The sequence below is a fragment of the Equus quagga genome, chromosome 8 (assembly GCF_021613505.1).
Source record: "Equus quagga isolate Etosha38 chromosome 8, UCLA_HA_Equagga_1.0, whole genome shotgun sequence".
NCBI classification, from domain to species: domain Eukaryota; kingdom Metazoa; phylum Chordata; class Mammalia; order Perissodactyla; family Equidae; genus Equus; species Equus quagga.
In genome coordinates this window covers 73,675,252-73,694,531 of record NC_060274.1, presented here as the reverse complement: position 1 = coordinate 73,694,531, position 19,280 = coordinate 73,675,252, and the positions used below count along the sequence as shown (strand labels likewise).

General features: G+C 34.7%; 1 protein-coding gene across 10 annotated transcripts in view; it reads left to right on the top strand.

The window, feature by feature from the left end:
* The window catches only part of CRPPA (CDP-L-ribitol pyrophosphorylase A), a 283,342-nt gene that overhangs the window by 121,786 nt on the left and 142,276 nt on the right, over positions 1 to 19,280 (top strand). For all 10 annotated transcript variants that reach the window (XR_006889770.1, XR_006889773.1, XR_006889771.1 and 7 more), the window contains exons 7-8: positions 12,303 to 12,395; positions 12,876 to 12,968. Coding sequence is in view for 6 of the 10 variants with exons in the window: in XM_046669718.1 (XP_046525674.1) it covers positions 12,303 to 12,395; positions 12,876 to 12,968 (186 nt within the window). In the remaining 4 variants the exon portion in view is untranslated. The remainder of the gene's footprint in view (positions 1 to 12,302; positions 12,396 to 12,875; positions 12,969 to 19,280) is intronic.

Sequence of the window (19,280 nt, the reverse complement as noted above, 5' to 3'; positions counted from 1 at the left end):
GGTTCTGAATATAGGATACATAGTGTTTTTAAAATGTAATTTTATACTTATTAATTAATATTTGCCCTAATCATTGAATTTGAAGATGCACTTCATTTCAACTATTTGCATGCAGTATAACTCTACTTTGTAATACAAAGTAGATTATTCTATTGTTCTCATGGCTTTGGCTAAATCATAGGTCCAGGATTTTTGTTGTTCAAGGGAAACTGAATCAAATGTCCTCCTTTGAGCTTGTGGTCAGAATACATTATCCATGGCATCTTATTACTTGAAAACTTGTTTCCAAAGCCTGTAAGTATGTGTCTGCGTAGGTTAAAAATCTCTTCCTTCCCTTTCTTGCATTGATACTGTATACCTCCAGTGACTGTTCACTGCATGTGAGTCAAACAGAGTCTATACAGCTTGATTAGTTATTTCAGATCTTTCACGACCTATACTGGACCTTTCAGTGACAATGTTATCTCTATCGTGGTTCATCATATTGTCTTCCTCACACCTTGAAATTATGTACTTTTCTCTCTCACTCAGCATTCTGCTTGATCCCATGCGGCCCCTACTTGTCAGTTTTATGTTAGTTTGATATTACTCTTTCCATAAAGTTGTCCCTATTTTTCTGGTTCTTGGACTTACTAAATTACTCACCAACAGTGGTGTCATTCTGCGTATCCTGCTTTTTTATTGTTATTTATTCTTATGCCCATCTTTTTCACCATCTCTTTTATCACTGAGCCCTTGCACAGTGCTTTATATGTGGTGGGAGTCAGATAAATAGTTGTGGTTAATGGTGATAGGATGATGAACAAGCAAGATTGTGGGATATCTCTCCAGCTGGACATCAGCCAAATATGTTTTTGGAGATAAAGAGGTAGCCATTAGGCGTCCATCAATCATGTAAACAGATGAGAAGAGTTTAAACACAAAGTACCCCCAAGAAATTCTAATTGATTTCGCAACAAGAAGAAAACTTTTTACAAAAGGAGGCAAAAGAAGGGCAAATAGCAGATGTTGCAGAGATTAGAACAACTAGAGTTAGCAACGGTGATGAAGTTGGTGGCCAGTAGCCCTCTGCCAGGAAAGGAAAGAGAGAGGAGAGACGGTGATGGAGAAATGAGCTCTGCAGAAGGGGAGTTGCAGTGGAGTGCAGAAATAGGTCCATAAGCAACATTTTAAGATTTATTCTTCAGAATCTGTAATAAAATTCTGTATCAAGATATGAAGCTACCTTTCTCTATTATCTAGACATATACTGCTTTAAAAATATCCTGATGTATACACATGTTCACACACTTCTGAAATAAATTACATCATTTTTCTGTTATTTTTGCTCAAAATGTGATTTATTGTCAATATCTATTAAGGATATGTTTAATATCCTTCATTAAAAAAATTTTGGACCTATAGGCTAGACAATGTATATTCAATAGGTTATTAATATGTAACTCATAATGGAAAGTTATTTAAGATGGAAATTTTATTTTACAGGTAAATATAGCAATTGTATTTCTCATTTGAAAGGAAAATACATTAATGAAAAATAGTTCGCTTACTGTATGGTGTTTAAACAATTACAATGGCAGTATTTGGATTGTACAAGTATTGAGGTGGTATTAAATATTGCTTGAAAGTTCATCTAGTGCATAGTTTCTTTATGATTATATGTGAAAGAACTCTTCACTTTGCTATTCATACATATTTATAGCTGTTTTTAGTTTTCTTGTTTATTTCCTTTCTAATTGAAAATTAGAGATAATATAAAGACTATGTGGCAGACGGAGTTTGAGCTGAGAATTTGTTTTTAATATATACCTCATCTTATCTAGCCATTTTGAACACACTTGTCACATTTGTGGTATGATATCATTTTAAAAATTATATTACAACATTTGATAAAATGCAATTTTAGTATTTCCTTTGTGAAAAGAATGACTATAATAAAGCCTTGAAGTTGCTAGAATATTACTGCTTTTAGTGTCAGTTATTGATTCATGAATAATGCTGAAGACCAAAAACTAGAACTCTCCATCTAACCCAGGGTTTTGTGATAGCTATACTATTGACGTTTTGGTACATATAATTCTTTGTTCTGGAGGGCTGACCCATGTGTGCATCATAGAATATTGAATAGCATCTTTATCCTCTACCACTAGGCGCCAGTAGTGCTTCCCCACCCCAAGTGCTTCCCCTTGTGACAACTGAAAATGTCTCCTGACTTTGCTTAATTTCCCCTGAGGACAAAGTTGCCCACAGTTAAGAGCTGCTAATAGAACCTGTTTTGTTTCATGCACTCTCAAATTTTACAACGGCTTGGGGGGAGGGGGTAAAGCTATATATATCATATTTCCAATGAATGCATAGCTAAATGTAATAAACTATTTATAGTCTTTAGTAGACTATTTAAATCATCTATAAAACTGATTGGAAACTATTGGTGTGGATTCTAATTAGTAATTTCAAATTATGACATTTTGACTAGAATATAACTTGTACATATTTTATTAGTGCATATTTGTATGGAAAAAGGCTCTAATTATATTTCTGTATCCATCTGGGCAGTGTTTGTATTACTTAGAAAAAGTTAAAATTTTGTTAAATGTAAAATTAGATTATGCTGTACATTTGGCAAGAACTTGAGGGAAAAAAACAACTGAAGTAATGAATTCTTGATTTTAGTCACTGGCGTTTGCCATACTGATAGATTTAATAAAGATAGAGGTAATTTATTTTAGATGGTACAGAAAGGCAATAGCTTCGATAGAGTCAAGGTTAAAGTTATCTTCTGACTGCTGGATGGAGGCACACTCCTCAGTAAATATATCTCCTGAAAATGAGAGAGGACCTTTAGATTAACGTGGGTTCAAATTATCTAACCTCTTGCTGCTTCAAAGTGTGATCCATGGACCAGTTATAGCAACATCAACTGGAAGCTTGTTAGAAATGCAGATTCTTAGACCCCACCTAATATGTAAAAGGATCAAAATCTGTAGTTTTAGCAAAATTCCCAGAGATTTTTATGCATATTGAAATTGGGGGAGCACAGGTCAAAACTTTATTTCATCTTCGCCATGAGAATAGCAACTTCATCTGATTCATTGCTATGGTCTCAGTGTACAATCTAGTGTCTGGCTCAGAGCCCTCAATAAATGTTTATTGGTTGAATGAATGGAATTCTAATGCCTCAATGGATAGAATACTCTTTGAGACTTTATTTTTAACGAAGACGGATAAGATTGGTTTATGTCAGCTTGCTGATTCTCAGCTTGCAGATGTTTTATGCGTTAGTAAGAAACATCAACAGGTCATGTTACTACACGTACCTTTTTAACATATCATCCTTTGTCATTTACAAAATGACAAAATGGATAATATTTACAAAATATGCCTGCCAAACATGATTTATGAGCTAATGCCAGTCATTTCTCATTTACTACCAAATTGTCCATTAGTTATATATAGTGTAACATTCTATAGTAGAATTCAATGGAAAGATAAGCTTGAGCAGATGTGCATTTGGTAGCTTTACGTTTTGTTTAGACACTATCTAGCTTCACATGTATAATCTGTATGATAAAATGGAGCCTTGAATTCTTTTGTTAGTGCTCAGGCTTGTTAGGATTAGGGCCTGTGTTTTCCATTCCACAGTCCTTGTAGTTTTGCATCAGAACAATAATTGGCCTTCCAAGGGAATTTTAACAATGAAAGAGAGGGATGCATAAAGAAGGACTTTTATTAAGAGTATCACCACAACAATCACTTCTGCTACCATCACAAATGGCTCAGCAGGTAGTGAATGCAGTGGTTCAGAAGCACTTGACTCTTCCAGGATCAAATCTGAGAACATGAATTGGATGACCTTCTTAAATTCTTTCTTCCCTGTCCAGGACCCAGAAAAATGATCTATTAGGGCATTGTGTATGGCAGCAATTAAGCTTTTTAGTACTCACATTACATCCTCTACATCAGGTCTTTCTCCTGGATTGACGTTAGGACCTGTAGTATCACTCATCTGAGTAAAGGTCCTGTGACTTCCATAATGAGGTAATAGTCACCTGGGGTAAACTGATACTTGGTGTACTTTAGAGGTTAAGTATGTGGACCTGGAGTCCAGCAGACCTTAGTCTGAGTACTACCCCTTACTGGCTTCTTTTTAAACTTCTGTGCCTCAGCTTCCTTGTCCAAGCATGAGGATGATGATAATATATGTACAAGTGTGCTATGTGATTTCAATAAGATAATTGTTTAAAGTATTTAACACAGATTCTGACAAGTGGTAAAGCTTCAATAAATCCAAGGTATAAAATACAAAGGGGTAATGGAGATAGGGTGTTGTGTTAAAGTGTCGTTTAAAAGTGGAAGTTAGATGAGAAGTGAGTGGAGTAATAATAGCAAATATTGAATATATGCTCTATGCAAGGATGACTACTAGTGCCTTACATATATTCAAGCAAACAAAGATGAATGACATGACAGCGCTCATATTAGACTTCAGTGTTTCTAGAACAGGAACGAAGGCAGTGTCCATTGCGTTATGAAGCATTGCAAATGGATCTTCAAGGCAGAATGTTAGATTCCAAACTTTGCACCGTGTGGCTTTTAAGCTGCATAATTAAGGAAGTACCAGCCCTTTCCCTGGTTTGATAAGAGACTGGGATCCAACACCAGTCACCACGACAGAACCTTGGTTCTAGTGCTGTTCTGCCGGCCCAGCATTTAGGATTGGGAGAATATCAAGACTTTGGTGTGTCCAACAGGTTAGAATCTGAGTCTTATGGTGGCAGCTTATGAAGTAGAGGGCCACTGGTATGATCCACTAGCTCAGTGTTTGTGGTTGGGGTTTCATAGCTTACATAACATGGCAGAATGGTAACCTGATTATTTTATTACCTCAAGCTTCATTGCCTTAAAGCTGTAGCTTTTTTTTCTGAAGCTTTCCAGGAGGCCAACCAATAGGGAGAAGATCCTTGAAAAGTTAATCTTTAACTCTCACATATTACTTTAACTAATCTTCCTATCAATTCTGAACAATTTTTTTTATTGATGACTAAACTGAGCCACAGGGCCTAGGTAATTTACCCAGAGTCACACAGCAAGTTTGTTTCAGAGCTAGATTTAAACCCAGGGAGCTTGGCTCCAGAGGCCATGCTCTTTGCAAAAAAAGAGGCTGAACACTGATTCTAAAAAATAAAAAATAATACAGTAGTGCAATGCTAGGTGGATAAAACCTCCACAAAAGTCTAAAAATAACCATAAAGTAAATGTTTATTGGCAACTCAAAAGTTTGAAAAGAGTGAATATTTCTTAAAGGGGTATCTCAGGTGAAGATTACTAAAAATCAAGATGGAGAGGCTCTGGGCTGTTATCCTCTGACTAAAGGTCCAGACATAGCACCCACAGGCCAGAGGCATCTCCACTGATGGACACTGACTGATGAGCTGATGGCCCAATTCTCAGCCTTCAGTTGGCAGCTGACTATAGCTACAAATGGTTACCTTAAAAAATCTGAATTTGCAGTATAGAAAGACTTCCCCCCCAGTTTTACCGAGGTATAATTGACAAATAAAAATGGGATATATTTAAGGTATACAACTTGATGCTTTGGTATACAGATACACTTTGAAATGATCATCACAGTCAAGTTAATTAATGTATCCATCACCTCACATAGTTACCATTTTCTTTCTTTTTTTTTTGTAGTGAGAACACTTAAGATCTACTCTCTTAGTAAATTTCAAGTATACAATTCAATATTGTTAATTGCAGTCACTAGGCTGTACATTAGATTTCCAGAATTTATTCATCTTGCATAACAAACTTTGTACCCTTGGACCACCATTTTCTCATTTCCCCACCCCTACCCCCACCAGCCCTTGGCAACCACAAGACTTTTAATTGTTAATGTGTTGTCTACAGAGTGGAAAGAAAGTGCATCTGTCTCTCTGATTCCCTTGTTTACACCCACATTAGTGCCATTGTTTGAATGGGAGGGAGGTGAGAAATTGATGGATTTGGATTCAGAGGTGATCCAGCCAGCATGTTCTGTAGAAAGAGAGTTGCCTTTTCAAAAACACATTTTTGAACCTCTGACTCATGGGACTTGAATCAAAGTCTTTCAGCCTTAGTTTAGCCTTAACTCTTCTTGAAATGGAAAACATTTTTTGACAACCCACTTCCCTTCCTAATATCCATGCTTTAAATAGTATTTTGAATATGCAGATGTTTGCATTTAGTTAATAGTAAATCTTTTCTACATACTTATTTGTTGTAAGGAAAGAATTTTTTTTTCCTTTTTTCTTTTGGTATCCTTCTTTAATTTTACTGAACACATTGGAAGGTTGTTTTAAATTTTGTTTAAATGTTCTTTGAACCAAGATATTTACAGAACAAGGAGTTCTTGTAGCCAGTGGATTGCTCCATTTGTTGTGTTTGAGTGTGGAAACATTGGGAATGACAGCATAAGATGATGCCATAGACCCTTTTCATAAACAGCCTAATAGCATTGTCTAATGTGGTCTTTGTTTATTCAAAGTGTCAAAGACTCCTCTGCTATATTTAGGTAAAATCTAAGTTTCTTTACTCAAGCATGGAAAATATTGTTTGTTTTCTGGTTGGAAGGAAAGCAGTATGACCAAATAAAAGAATTACACTTAACTGGAAACAATTATTAAAAGTATCTCAATTTCAAGAAGAAAAAAGTTGCAGTTTGGTTTTTGAGTTTTTTTTAAAGGGGGTACAAAAATGCCAATATTTAATGCCTTTTATAACAATATTGTATATGCATTTCTATCTTAGTCTGTGGGCATTAGTTAGTGAATAGCTTTATCTTTTAATTGTCATTTTTAATCTTTCAAATAATGAGAGCAAATATATTTTAACGGTTGGGCAGTGTTCTTTTCATATATCTGTATCTATAGCCTATATTCTAAGAGCTTATATTATATTTATTTAACCGTTAATAAGGTTTAAGAAATATATAATAGCTTTGGGGCTGGCCTGGTGGCATAGTGGGCATAGTGGTTAAGTTCACGTGCTCTACTTCAGTGGCCCAGGGTTTGCAGGTTCACATTACAGGTGCGGACCTACACACTGCTCATCAAGCCATGCTGTAGCGGCATCCCACATACAAAATAGAGGAAGACTGGCAGAGATGCTAGCTCAGTGACAATCTTCCTCAAGCAAAAAGTGGAAGACTGGCAATAGATGTTAACTCAGGGCCAATCTTCCTCACCAAAAAAAGAAAAAGAAAAAGACAAAATATGTAATAGTTTTAATATGAAGACAAGTATATGTTGAAGTCAATATGGGCTGAAGCCATCACAGGCAAGAATGAGCCTAGAGGAAAATGGCCTTAGAGTTTAAGAATATTTGTGCTGAAGAGTGGAGTTGGATTGTTAGGATTTAAATAGGACATAGGTAGATTATGGAGGACTTTAATGACAAATTCACAATTTTAGATTTAGTAGGAATTACATGCAACACGTACATGTAAGACATATGTATGTATATTAAATTGCATATTCTTAATTGAAAAAATGGAAGAAGCTCTATTTTAGGAATGCTAAACTTAAAATACTCTTAATGTTTAGTGAATACTTTACCTTTTTTTAAAAGTATGTCCAGTATACAATTGCTGTAGACTGAAAGTGTTCTGTTCCCCAATTCGTATGTTGAAATCCTAAACCCAATGTGATGGTATTAGGAGGTGGGGCCTTTGGGAGGTGATCAGTTCATGAGGATAGAACATTCATGAATGGGATTAGTGTTCTTTCAGAAGAGACTGCAGAAAGCTCCCTTGCCTCTTCCACTATGTGAGGAGAAAGCAAGAACGCTGCTGTCTTAGAAGCAGGAAGTGCCCTTTACCAGACACCGAATCTACCAGCGCCTTCACCTTGGACTTCCCAGCCTCCAGAACTATGGGAAAAAATGTTCATTTGTTTAAGCCACCAAGTCTATGGTATTTTGTTATAGCAGCCCAAATGCACTAAGACAACAAGTAAAGCAGATTAATTCCTTGAAATATTTAAAAATAATGGTGACAACCAGCTAAATATGATAGATTGAATATCATTTACACGATTTCCTTCCTCCAGTGCTTAAAAAAACAACAAATCAGTAAATCAAGCAAAGAAAATTACTTACAACCACCAACAAAGGTGAAAGACCCAGCTTCATGCATAAATTTCAAAAGTAACAGTCAAGAAAGAAACAGGATGATTATCTGGGTCATCATGTCTTCTAAACCCCACCCCTGGATCTGTCTCCAAGACATTGTTAGAGGGCAAAAGCTGATTCATTGAAGCCAGATAATTCTTAATATTTTTAAGTTAGGGAGAAGTAGATTGAAGGGCTGAAAGTGAAGGCATCAGATTTTAAAAATCTGAAAGAAACTGCAAGGCTCTCTCTACCCTGCAAAATATTCTCATAACGTTTTGTTCTGTTGAAGAACTTAGTAAAAATGTGAATTCAAGAAAATTAAAAACTTAAAAGATGACATTGCAAGAGGCTGAGTGACTGAATAACTAAGGGAACAAAATTAAGACTAGAGCAACACTATTATAGGGCTAATTAGTACATTAGAAATAGAATACAACAGAAATCAGGTAATTGCCATAGAGGGAAAGTGGGATAATCACAGTGTATTCCAAGTAAAAATTAAATGAAAACTAAACCAAAATAGATATGAATGATGATAAAGACATCCAACATATGGATAATGTTTATACGTCAGGTAGACGAACCAAGAAATTCTGGAAGCTAGAAGAAAATTTCCTTGAAATGGCAAACTGATTCTATAAGACCTGAAAAGTATATTTTCAGGAAAAATTGAGGAAAAGCCTATTGACAACTAAATGTTCTGATTCTGATTAAGATTTTGAACTTCCTCATAAAGAATTCTTAAAGTAGGTACTGAGGCACAAAAAAACAAAAACAAAGCTTATAGAAAGAAGGTTACTGTGTCTGAGCTCTTGAATCTCTACAATGTTCACTATCCAAATACAATGAAGCAGTGTTTAGAAACTTTGGAGGGAATGAAAGTGGAATCCAAGAATATATACCGCCAGCCAAATTGTCTTTTAGTTATAAAGACAATAAGGAAAAAAAATCAAATATAACATCTATGAGGACTTCGTGGTACAACTACTTGATGTTGAAATTTGCCCAGTAAAGTGATGGAGAGTGAGTGAATGACAAACGGCATATGAGAAGCAGTAGGATAGTGCACAGTGTTTGAAAATTGTGGAACAGTGACTACAGATCTGTGAGGGAAACAAAGTATGAACCGAACTTTATTCCTAGGTAAGCTATTCTTTGAGTATAGAAGCAAAAACTCAAGCAACATAAAATGTTGTGGCTTTTGTAAAAAAACAAAACAAAAACCACTTGCAGATGAAGTTCCTTAAATAAAGTGAATTAAAATGAAGAATTTTGAAATAGATATTGTTTAAAAAGTTTCCTTGACTGTAGATATATTATTTCTAGATTGTGTGAATTATGGCTATAGAAGATGATATAAATCTAGTAAACTTTGTCAAGGTAAAGATAATGATTGACCAGAACTAGGCTGTGGATGGAGGTTAAAATGTGCTATTTCTTTCTCTCGCATAGAAGCAAGTCAATTAATGCTGATTTACAAATCAAATGCATTGCCATTAAAAGTCCAGTGTCTTAATCCTGTTCATGGTATCTTTCTTAACATTTAGAAACTAAGCTCTCTGGGAGTGAAGAATTATCAGAATTATCTGAAGTTTGGCAGCACCTTCAGTTTTACTATCTTCATGTTGGTTTTTTTTTTGTTTTTTGCTAACATTAAATGATTTGATTAAAAATGACATGCATATTATGATCCCATTTTAATAAAACGTGGTGATGCTTTTTGTTCGTTCCTCCTTTTGTCCTGCCGGCTCGCTGCATCTATTATTAATAGAAAATTGTTGTAATGATACTTATCCAATGTTCAGAGTAATTATTTCTAGGTAGTGGTATATTTGGATGAATTTTTTTTAACCTTTTAAAAAGACTTTTCCACATTGTTGCTTTTAAGAACATATGCCTTTTTTTTCTTGAAACAAGATCTCTTAAAAAAAAAACACAAGATTGCGGTTAGTTTTAAAAACCTATTTATCAAGCATTTGCTAGTGGTAAAAACATCAATGTTTCTGCCCTCAAGGATCCCATACCCTGTCTTCAAGAAGTGCATCAATTTTAAAGATTTTATTTTTCCTTTTTCTCCTCAAAGCCCCCCGGTACATAGTTGTATATTTTTAGTTGTGGGTCCTTCCAGTTATAGCATGTGGGATGCCACCCCAGCATGGCCCGATGAGTGGTGCCATGTCTGCACCCAGGATTTGAACCCGTGAAATCCTGGGCCAGCAAAACACTGGGCTGCTGAAGCAGAGCGGGTGAACCCAACCACTCGGCCATAGGGCCGGCCCTGAAGTATATCAATTTTAATAGTTGAAAAGCTAAATCAGAATATCCCTCATGTTCTTATTCTAGAGAACATCTTCATTTGAGTACATACAAAAGAAAATTTTAAACTCGGTCATTTTTAATTCAGCATTCACCCACATTTGTTGAAGTTAAGATCCAATAATGTGGTTGCCTTATTTCCTATCTGTCAAGTCAGAAACATGGCAGGATCTGCGGATTATGCCCTACTTGTACACAAACATGTATGCCAATATCGTAAATATTGGCAAGAGACAGGAAACTCCAGGGTCAAAGAAAAGACAGTTTGTTACTCACAACCATAGCAGCAAGGAGAATAACAGTGTGGTGCTGATTTTCTGAATTGCAGTTCCCATAGGGAAATTGTATTAGGGCTCGATATTGCCAGGCCAGTGAGGTACATCAAAGAAAAATCTTGATATCAAGAATCACTAGCCTTATACAGGGACTGCTGGCAAACCAGCCCATCCTCCTCTTAAAAGAGAGACATTGTCTTTATTACTCTGGAATGCCAAGCAAATCTGCTCCAAGGAAAGAGGTGTCTCTATCTTTACTTTCTGGAACATAAGCAAATTTGCTCCAGGAAGAGATATAGCTATCTTTATAAGTCTGCCTGCTGTGCAAACATCCTTGAAAAGCCAATCTGGAGTAAATTAGCTATTGATGCCTTTGAAAATGATTGGATATGTGAGAAACCCCTGGAAAGTTGTCTCCCTGTAATATCTAGAAGATGTAACTCTCTGAACAAACTTAATGTTGCACAGTGGAAGCTGATTTCTTCTCTATTTTACTATCAATATGTGGCTGATGCCTATGGGTTTTTGTTTTTCTAATAATCTTCTCCCTGAACTTTGTACTCAGTAAGAACTTTAAACCAAGATAAAATTCTTGAAATTTATGAGCCACCTAATTTCTATAGCAAAGATAAGACCTCAAAACCTTTACTTCCCTGTCTCAAATATTTTGTCAAAATTATGTAGAATTAAAACAAAATTCTGCTGAATAGGTGATGCTATTAGAGGTACAGAGTTTGATGTTTTACTAAGGAACAAGCATTGTATTTTAGAATCATAAATTGTAAAGCATTCTAAATATAATGCCAGTATTAACCACTGAAATGTGACTTCTTGTGGAATTATTATAGCAGAGATATCGTCATAACAGTTCCCTTGGGTAGTAATTTTTTGTTCATATTGTTATAATAGAAAAAATAGAAGTTAATTAGGATATTGAACTCTATGGAATAAAAATCTTATTAGGAAAGATTTCATGATATAGGTACTATTCCTTCTAAATCTAGTCTGGGACTACCTTTAGTAATAATCTCTTCTTTTATCTTATTCTCAGTGCCCTAGTTGAAATCTTATTTCTCTATCACTTACGTTATTATGATAATTTCTTATTGCTTTCCCTGCTTCTAGTCATTCCAGGTTTAGTTAAATCTGTTCTTTGTAATGGTAGGATTTAACATGCTGCCAGAACCCTCCAACAATCCCTAACAAAGCTTTTTTATTTTATTCTAACATTCTCTGTAATATATTCTTTGTATAAGAAAAATCAGACTACTTGCCTGTTCCTGAATGTATTCTGTGCCTTTTCTACATTTTTTCTTATCTGAAACAATTTCCCATTTCCTTGTTTGCTAAAATAATATTCGTTATTCATGGACTAGTTCAAATGTCTTTTTCTTGGTAGCCTTGTAAACTTCAGCCTGAATTATCTTGTTTTTACATGTGGTCCTTGGCTTTAGGTGCCTATGGCAATTTTGTACTCGTTTGTAACTGAGTTGTTTATGTTCACATTTGGTCTTTCTATCTAGTTTGTAAACTCTTTTTTCCTCTAATTGTTTCTCGTAGCATGTAAAAGTCACATCTGGGGCTCTGTGTCATGCTGGCAGAGATCTTCAACAGATCATCTTAGAGCAGTGCTACAATTTTGTTTGTGTAAATGTAAGTAGTAAATACAAATGATTGAAAGCCCTTGAGGATCTGTGTAAATGTAATGTGGAAGAGAATTTATTTTCCTTGATTCTTAAATATTTGAATTTAAGATCTTGATAGATGAATTGTGTTATTCAATATGTATTTGCAAATTTTATTTTTTATCTTTTGAAATAGGGAAATAACGTTTTCTAACAAGCTGATTCCCATAATGAGAAGAGGGTGATATTTCTTTAGACAGTATTTTCAGTGTTCTATTTTGTACCTGGTGTAAAGCAGATAAGATGACACAGGTTTGAATTAATGAATAGTTCAAATTTTCATAGGTATAACCTTATGAGATCCTTTAAAATTGTTTGAAAATTAAAAATTAAGTTTGATAAATAAGTTTGAATGTTTACATAAAAGCTCTCCATTTTTTCCCATGAATTAACTTTTAAGTCATTTAAGAACTTCTTTTCACTTCCTTTTACGTTTCTCGTCTTTCAGGTTATGACCTCTGATTTTGAAGAAACCCGGAAATTACTGAATGCTCTTGAAGAGAGTAATCTTTCCATTTTATATCCTGTTGTTGTTATTTCAGTAAGTGAATTAACGCAGATTTTTCTCCTCAAACTTATACATCCTTTCTTGAAATTCAACTTTTCTATTTAACAAAATTTCATCCAATTGAGGAAATTCATCCAATCCCCAAAGAAGAAACTCCTCTTTGTGGATTCTTGAGCTTACTCTGTTGCTATGACTTCTGTGACTCCTGCCCTTATTACTGCCCTTATTATTTTGTTGAACTGACAGGTTTGGGAAACAATTTATTTCACCCTAGCAACATATTTCATTTCTTTTCCTTCATTAAAATTGTAAAGAGTATTGCTGAGTTGACTATTTGTTTGGAGGATGTGAAAGAGCTTTATTTAGTGTATTACAGAATGCCATTAGAGAAGAAATCACCAATTAAAAAAAAAGAGGTAAAAATAAGATGGAAGAAAATATACTCTTAGGTTGTTTCATCTTCTCTGTTCATGGACAGTAAAAGTAGAGTGAGCAACAGATGAAAGAAAATACCTGTAAGAATGACCCATGACAATTTTGGAGAGATCTTTTCCGTGAAAGGCTAAAAGTGTATGTTTAGTTCAGAATTTACTTGATTGGCCTATTAAACTATATAGCAGAGGGAAATATCAGAGAGCAAAACCAGGAAGGAATGAAACCAGAGGCCGGGCCTGCCAAACTGGCTGAGGAGCAGCATCTGTAGTCTGCAGCATTTTGCTGAGGGAAGGGATTCCAAACATGAAATTCTCAGAACAGTTGCTTAGCAATTGCCAAGTTCCCTAAAGCTCAGGCCCATCCCTTAGTGTGGTAATTTAATTCTTGTTAGGTAAGATCATTAATACAGAATAGTGATAATTTGCATTACAAATAAGCAACTCTAGACTGAGCAATGCAAGTAGAAACAAATTAGCAGTTGGGGGAGGTTTGGTTATTTCACTGGCCTGTTTTATTTGGTCATAAGCCCTAAAGATAAGTTCCTTGGGTCCTGCTGATTATGTAAACCCAAATTCTACATGTGACTGATTTTAACAGAAATATAGGTACTTTCTTTGAAGTTTTTTAGGACATTCTGAAATGTATCCAATGTTAGAAGGCTCTAAGGTTCTGTAGGATAGAGGTAAGTTCAGAGTTGTGTGTTTGGCCCTCTGTTCCTCTCTCCACATTAACTTACTTAGAAATCTCATTCATTCCGTATTCCCAGATATTATTCTAAGGAGGCAGTCCAATACTGTGAAGAGAGAAGAGAGCAAAGGCTTTGAACTCAGAATACCTTAGTTCTGTGGTCAAGTTACTTAACTTGTCTGAGGCTTGCTTTCTTCATTTTAGAAATGAGGCTAATAACCCTACTTCTTAAGTCATTGTAAGGATTAAAATGAATGAATAAATGCAAAGTGTAGTTGATAACACAGTGCTGGGCCCTTGGCAGGCAAGCAATGTTAGTTTCATTTAATAGCCTAGCTTCTCTTCTTTTGAATTTGCATGAGGTGACTCAAACTTCACTTCTGCTGCTCTAATCTTATTCTTGAGCTTCAGTCATACATTTTCCAACATTCTATTAGGTACTTCCATTTGAGTACTTCACTATCTTCTCAGGCCTAGCATATCAAATCTATCACAAAAGCACATTCTCCATCAATTGACTTCCTTTAGTGGCCAAAACAGTGTGGCAGACACCCAGGTGGGAATCTGTGTAATCTTTGAATTTTTCTTCTGCCTTTTCCCTCTGCCTTTCTACATCAAATACACACACACAGTTTTTAAACTGTTGGTTCTTCTATTTCATTGCTACTATTGTTATCTCAACCCCAGATTTATGTATTGACTTTATAAATATTTGAATTTAATTTTCTGTTGACTTCCGTTGACTTCTATTTTATGTATCCCAGTAAATGCCAGAATTTTTTTTGACTACCTGATTTTCTGTATCAAACTAAGGGGAATGAGGGATAATCCTGTAATTAGTTCTGGGAGACATTTCCTTCCTATTTGAGGAGTAGGAATATTATAAGTCTGTAAACGATAAGTCCATATACTATAAACACTGTGAAATGTTTAAATTGGAGAGTTGGCACTTCATAATTAGTATTTGTTCACCCATTATTGTCTCATTGCATAGGTAGACTCAGTGTGCTGATAGTAAGGTTAGATGGGGCATTTGTTTGACAAAAACATTAGATCAGGTTCTCAGTGCTGAAAATTGGTGTCAGGCCTACAGTATTGATGCAGCCCACATTGTCTTTTATATTCTCAAGTAGATATAGAAAAATTTTGAAATGGTCTGTTAGTTGTCATTCAGTAGTCAACATGTGACCTTCAGCCTCATCTGAAATATTTGTCTCTTGGAGGGAGCCAAACACTAAAAGAGTGAAGAGTTAATGGTGTTGGGTCCTCGGTACAGGGGTATTTAACACAATTAGATTTTATTTCAGGTTCTGCAGGAGTCTTGATTGTCTGAAGATCAGCTTCTCCATAACTTTTATGAAAGTGAAATGGGAGAGGAAATATTTAATGTAGGGGATTTTTGTTATCTAAGATAAACTGGCATAGGTAAGAGGCTACTGCTTTAAGATCCAATTAAAGAAAGAACAAAATTTCACCAGGAAGAGTAGAAAACATAGTTGAGACTTTATCTTAAAAGAACTAAGATACTTATTAAGATAGTGTTATCTTATTTAAAAAAAATTTAGATTATGTTTGCAAAAATGAACTTTTTTGCATAATGTTGTGGACATTATATGTTATGTTGTGATATGCTTCATTTCAAGTGATCATTTTTGAAGAAATATTTTTGGACTTTGTTTTCTTTTTCTTTTTGGTGAGGAAATTGGCCCTGAGCTAACAACTGTGCCAGTCTTCCTCTGTTTTGTATGTGGGACATTACCACAGCATGGCTTGCTGAACAGTGTGCAGGTCTGTGCCTGGGATCCATACCTGTGAACCGCAGGCCACCAAAGTGGAGCATGTGAACTTAACCCCTACGCCACCAGGCCAGCCCCTGGACATTTTCAGTTTTATAAAAATATCCTTTATTAATTCTCTGTTTGAAGTACTCTTTTTGGGCCATCTATTTTTATTTGGGCCATCATTCTTATTGTTTTATCTTTATATATTTTAAGTAGTCAAATTTTGCCAAGTTTTCATTTGTCGTGTTGAGTATGATTATAGTTTGCCAATGTTAATTAGATCAGCTTAATGAAATCCTATGTTTTGGTAGATGTAACTTAATTTCATTGCAATTATTTTGAATTATCAGAATTTTCCAAACTTCTACAACAGCTGTAGACTGATTGGTGATGGTAATGATGATGGTAATGTTGACTACTTGGGCTAAAATAGATGTCACTATTAAAGTGGGCAGAGATAGTCGAATGGGATTCTTTATAAGTGTTGTGTTTCTCAATGAATCTGTGTGTGTGTTAGGATGACATTTGTTGCCTTGTACAATCTTTTACCTTATGAGACTTTGCAAACACACTCAGATAACAAGCATACCTTGTACTAGGAGAATATTCCCTACTTAAAAGCAAAAAAAATACTCTTTCTTAAAATTAAAGACTGGTTGGCATAAAGGAATTTAAAACATTTAGATCCCTTTCTATGTCTTTTAACAAGAAAAACCTTATAAACATTAAAAACCAGTGCTTTCTTTTGTAAAGTTAAATTGTGTAGGAATTGTGTCGGAGAGTCCTTTTCACATGTGATTTTTGATGCTGTTTAGTCTATAGTGTAAGTTATCAAGGATCCACGTTTTTATTCTGAGTTGACTGAAGTTGTTATTATCCTCTCTTCTTTGTGGTTACCCAGGGGCGGGAGCGGTATGTAGCAGTGCTAGTAACTTTTTTAGATTGCAGCTCTCAAAAGATTATCTGAAAGCTCTTTGTGGAATCACCTGATAGAATAGCCATCAACGTGGGACATGGTCTGTTCTCTATTTTCTACTCCTATCGTGTGTTTTTGTTCAATCCTTAAATAATGATGAAAAAATATTTGGAAATATAAAGTAATAGATTAAATTTATGAAAATGATAAGAGATAAATTCATAAAATTTCTGATAGAAAAATCATTCCAAAAAAGCATAAGCTTTTACCTAAATTAAACAAGACTCAAAAGTACCAAGAGACTGAATTGTAGGCTGAGTTCTTGTTTATAAACAAATGATCCGAGAGCTGTTTTTTGCCCAGCGTTGGAGAAGAGAGTTTCAAGAGGCAAAACTAACTGTAGCTGTTTTCCAGCCAAGATTGTGTAAAACCAATTGTAAAACTCTCAAAAAATACCTTCCTAAATTCAGAAAATGAAATAGGGATTCTAATTTATTTGGATCTGGCAAGGTTTCCACAAAACACCCTTTAGTGGTACTATCAGATGAAGTAATGGACAGTATATTCTTACTTAAAGCTTATTTTTTCAATAAGCATAGCTGATTCATATAATGGGCACCAAAGAAATGTTAAAATTTTTAAAAGCAAAAAGAAATTGGCAAGAAATCTAAGTAGAAGTTCAAAACTGAGAAATGAAGCAAACTCTTTAATTTTACTTGATAAAACAGTTTATTGCTTTTCCACAGCAAAATAATTTTACAGTAATTATCTGGATAATTACACGAGATCTGTACTTTCCTCTGACAATGTAGACAATAATTTCATTGGTGCTTTATGAGAGATAGGAATCTTTTCATGAATTTACTTTAGCCCAAAACATAAATTACCATATGGAATTTTAATGCTTTGAAAAACATAAATAAACCTTCAAAAGTGCCTCATTTAGTTCTAGTTACCAGGAAGTAGTTTATTGACATAACAGATCAGAATATATGATCTTTAAAATACTTCAAAATGTTTAATATTTGAACATGTCAGCAAATAAAAAAATAGAAAACCACCATCCATTTAAAACTTGATACTTTCACATCTGGGGAAGCTGTCACAGAGATGTAAATTGTTTCCAGAAGGTTCTGCGGCTCACCAAGGGTGGAGCCAGGAACAGAATCAATCCAATGTGCAATGTATCATATACACTTGTTACTTTTATGCTCTTATGAATGTGTTAAATAATAAGATGGAAAAAGATTAAAAATACACATATACATACATATGTGTATTTAATATTCCTCCCTAATAAAGAACAAATGCCAATTGGAAAAACATATTGATTCCTTCTTTTAAGTGCTAATGGCTTCTTACTTTAGCTTCACAGGGTAATTGAGCCTTTATTGAATTTAAGTTATAAAAATCTGTGATCATGTTAAATTTCTTACCAGACCCCAGACGTGTATCTTTGTCACCTTTTACTTAACTACTTGCTCTATACATTTCCTCCTGTTAACCCTATTATTACTAGACTAAGAAAATGTGTTTTTAAGGTACAAGGTCTTATAAAACAAACAAGAGAGCTGGCCATTGTAATGCTCATTGCCTCCATATTGGGTTTACTTTTTGCAATGTATGTTTTAGGTCCCCAGTTTATTTTCAAATGGGTATTTTCTGTGTGTTTAGTAGCCAATGAATGACCTAGGGAGTAGATCCAAATCCTTCTTCTACTTCAAACTCAACCATGTTGCTACTGTAGGCTTATGGATATCTTGATTTTTCCTTCAGAAAATTTTAACTTTATTGTATGTTGAATTTTTATGTTTTCACTTAAGAGACATTGAAGTTTTCTCTTTCATGGTCATACACAGCTTCAGTGGCAGAAATGCAATTACTTCCACAAATTCTACCAATGTTTTCATTTGTTTTCTGCTAATATAGTCAGTCTCAGGTATTTCCTGCCTAAATCAATAATAAAATCTTAACAAATACTGGTTTAAAATACCTTTAGAACCTTTTCGCAATTTCAGTCATGAAGGAATTCGTATTTAACACAAAGATGAGGAATGATGAAGTCATTCTTGTAGGGGGTGTTGAATAGAAAGAATTGACTGTTATTTTAAGTTTTAGGAGATCTTTGCTTATGGCTAAATGGTTACTGGAAAGTTTGTGTTGTGGGATATACAAATTCCCTCAGATTAATTGTAATGGACATGTAACTGATGATGTGTAAAGAAATGATTCTCAGAGGGCACACCTTCCTAGTATTCTTTCTTCTAATGAATAAAGGTTATTTTCAGATAGAATGATGTTCCACTGGAATATGCAAGTAGAATGAATTCCAGAGGACTTTTTCTAGGTTTTATGAATATTTTTTTCTTAATTAAGCACAGGGTTTGGTGTGCTATGTTCCTATTTTAAGTAGTTTCCTGAGCTTGGTCAGATGAAAAAAGTTGTTTGTAAATTTATTTGCCAGTGCTGTCCTGGTAAATCCATTTATAAAATTTAACATAAAATACACAGGAGGCAAAATAAATG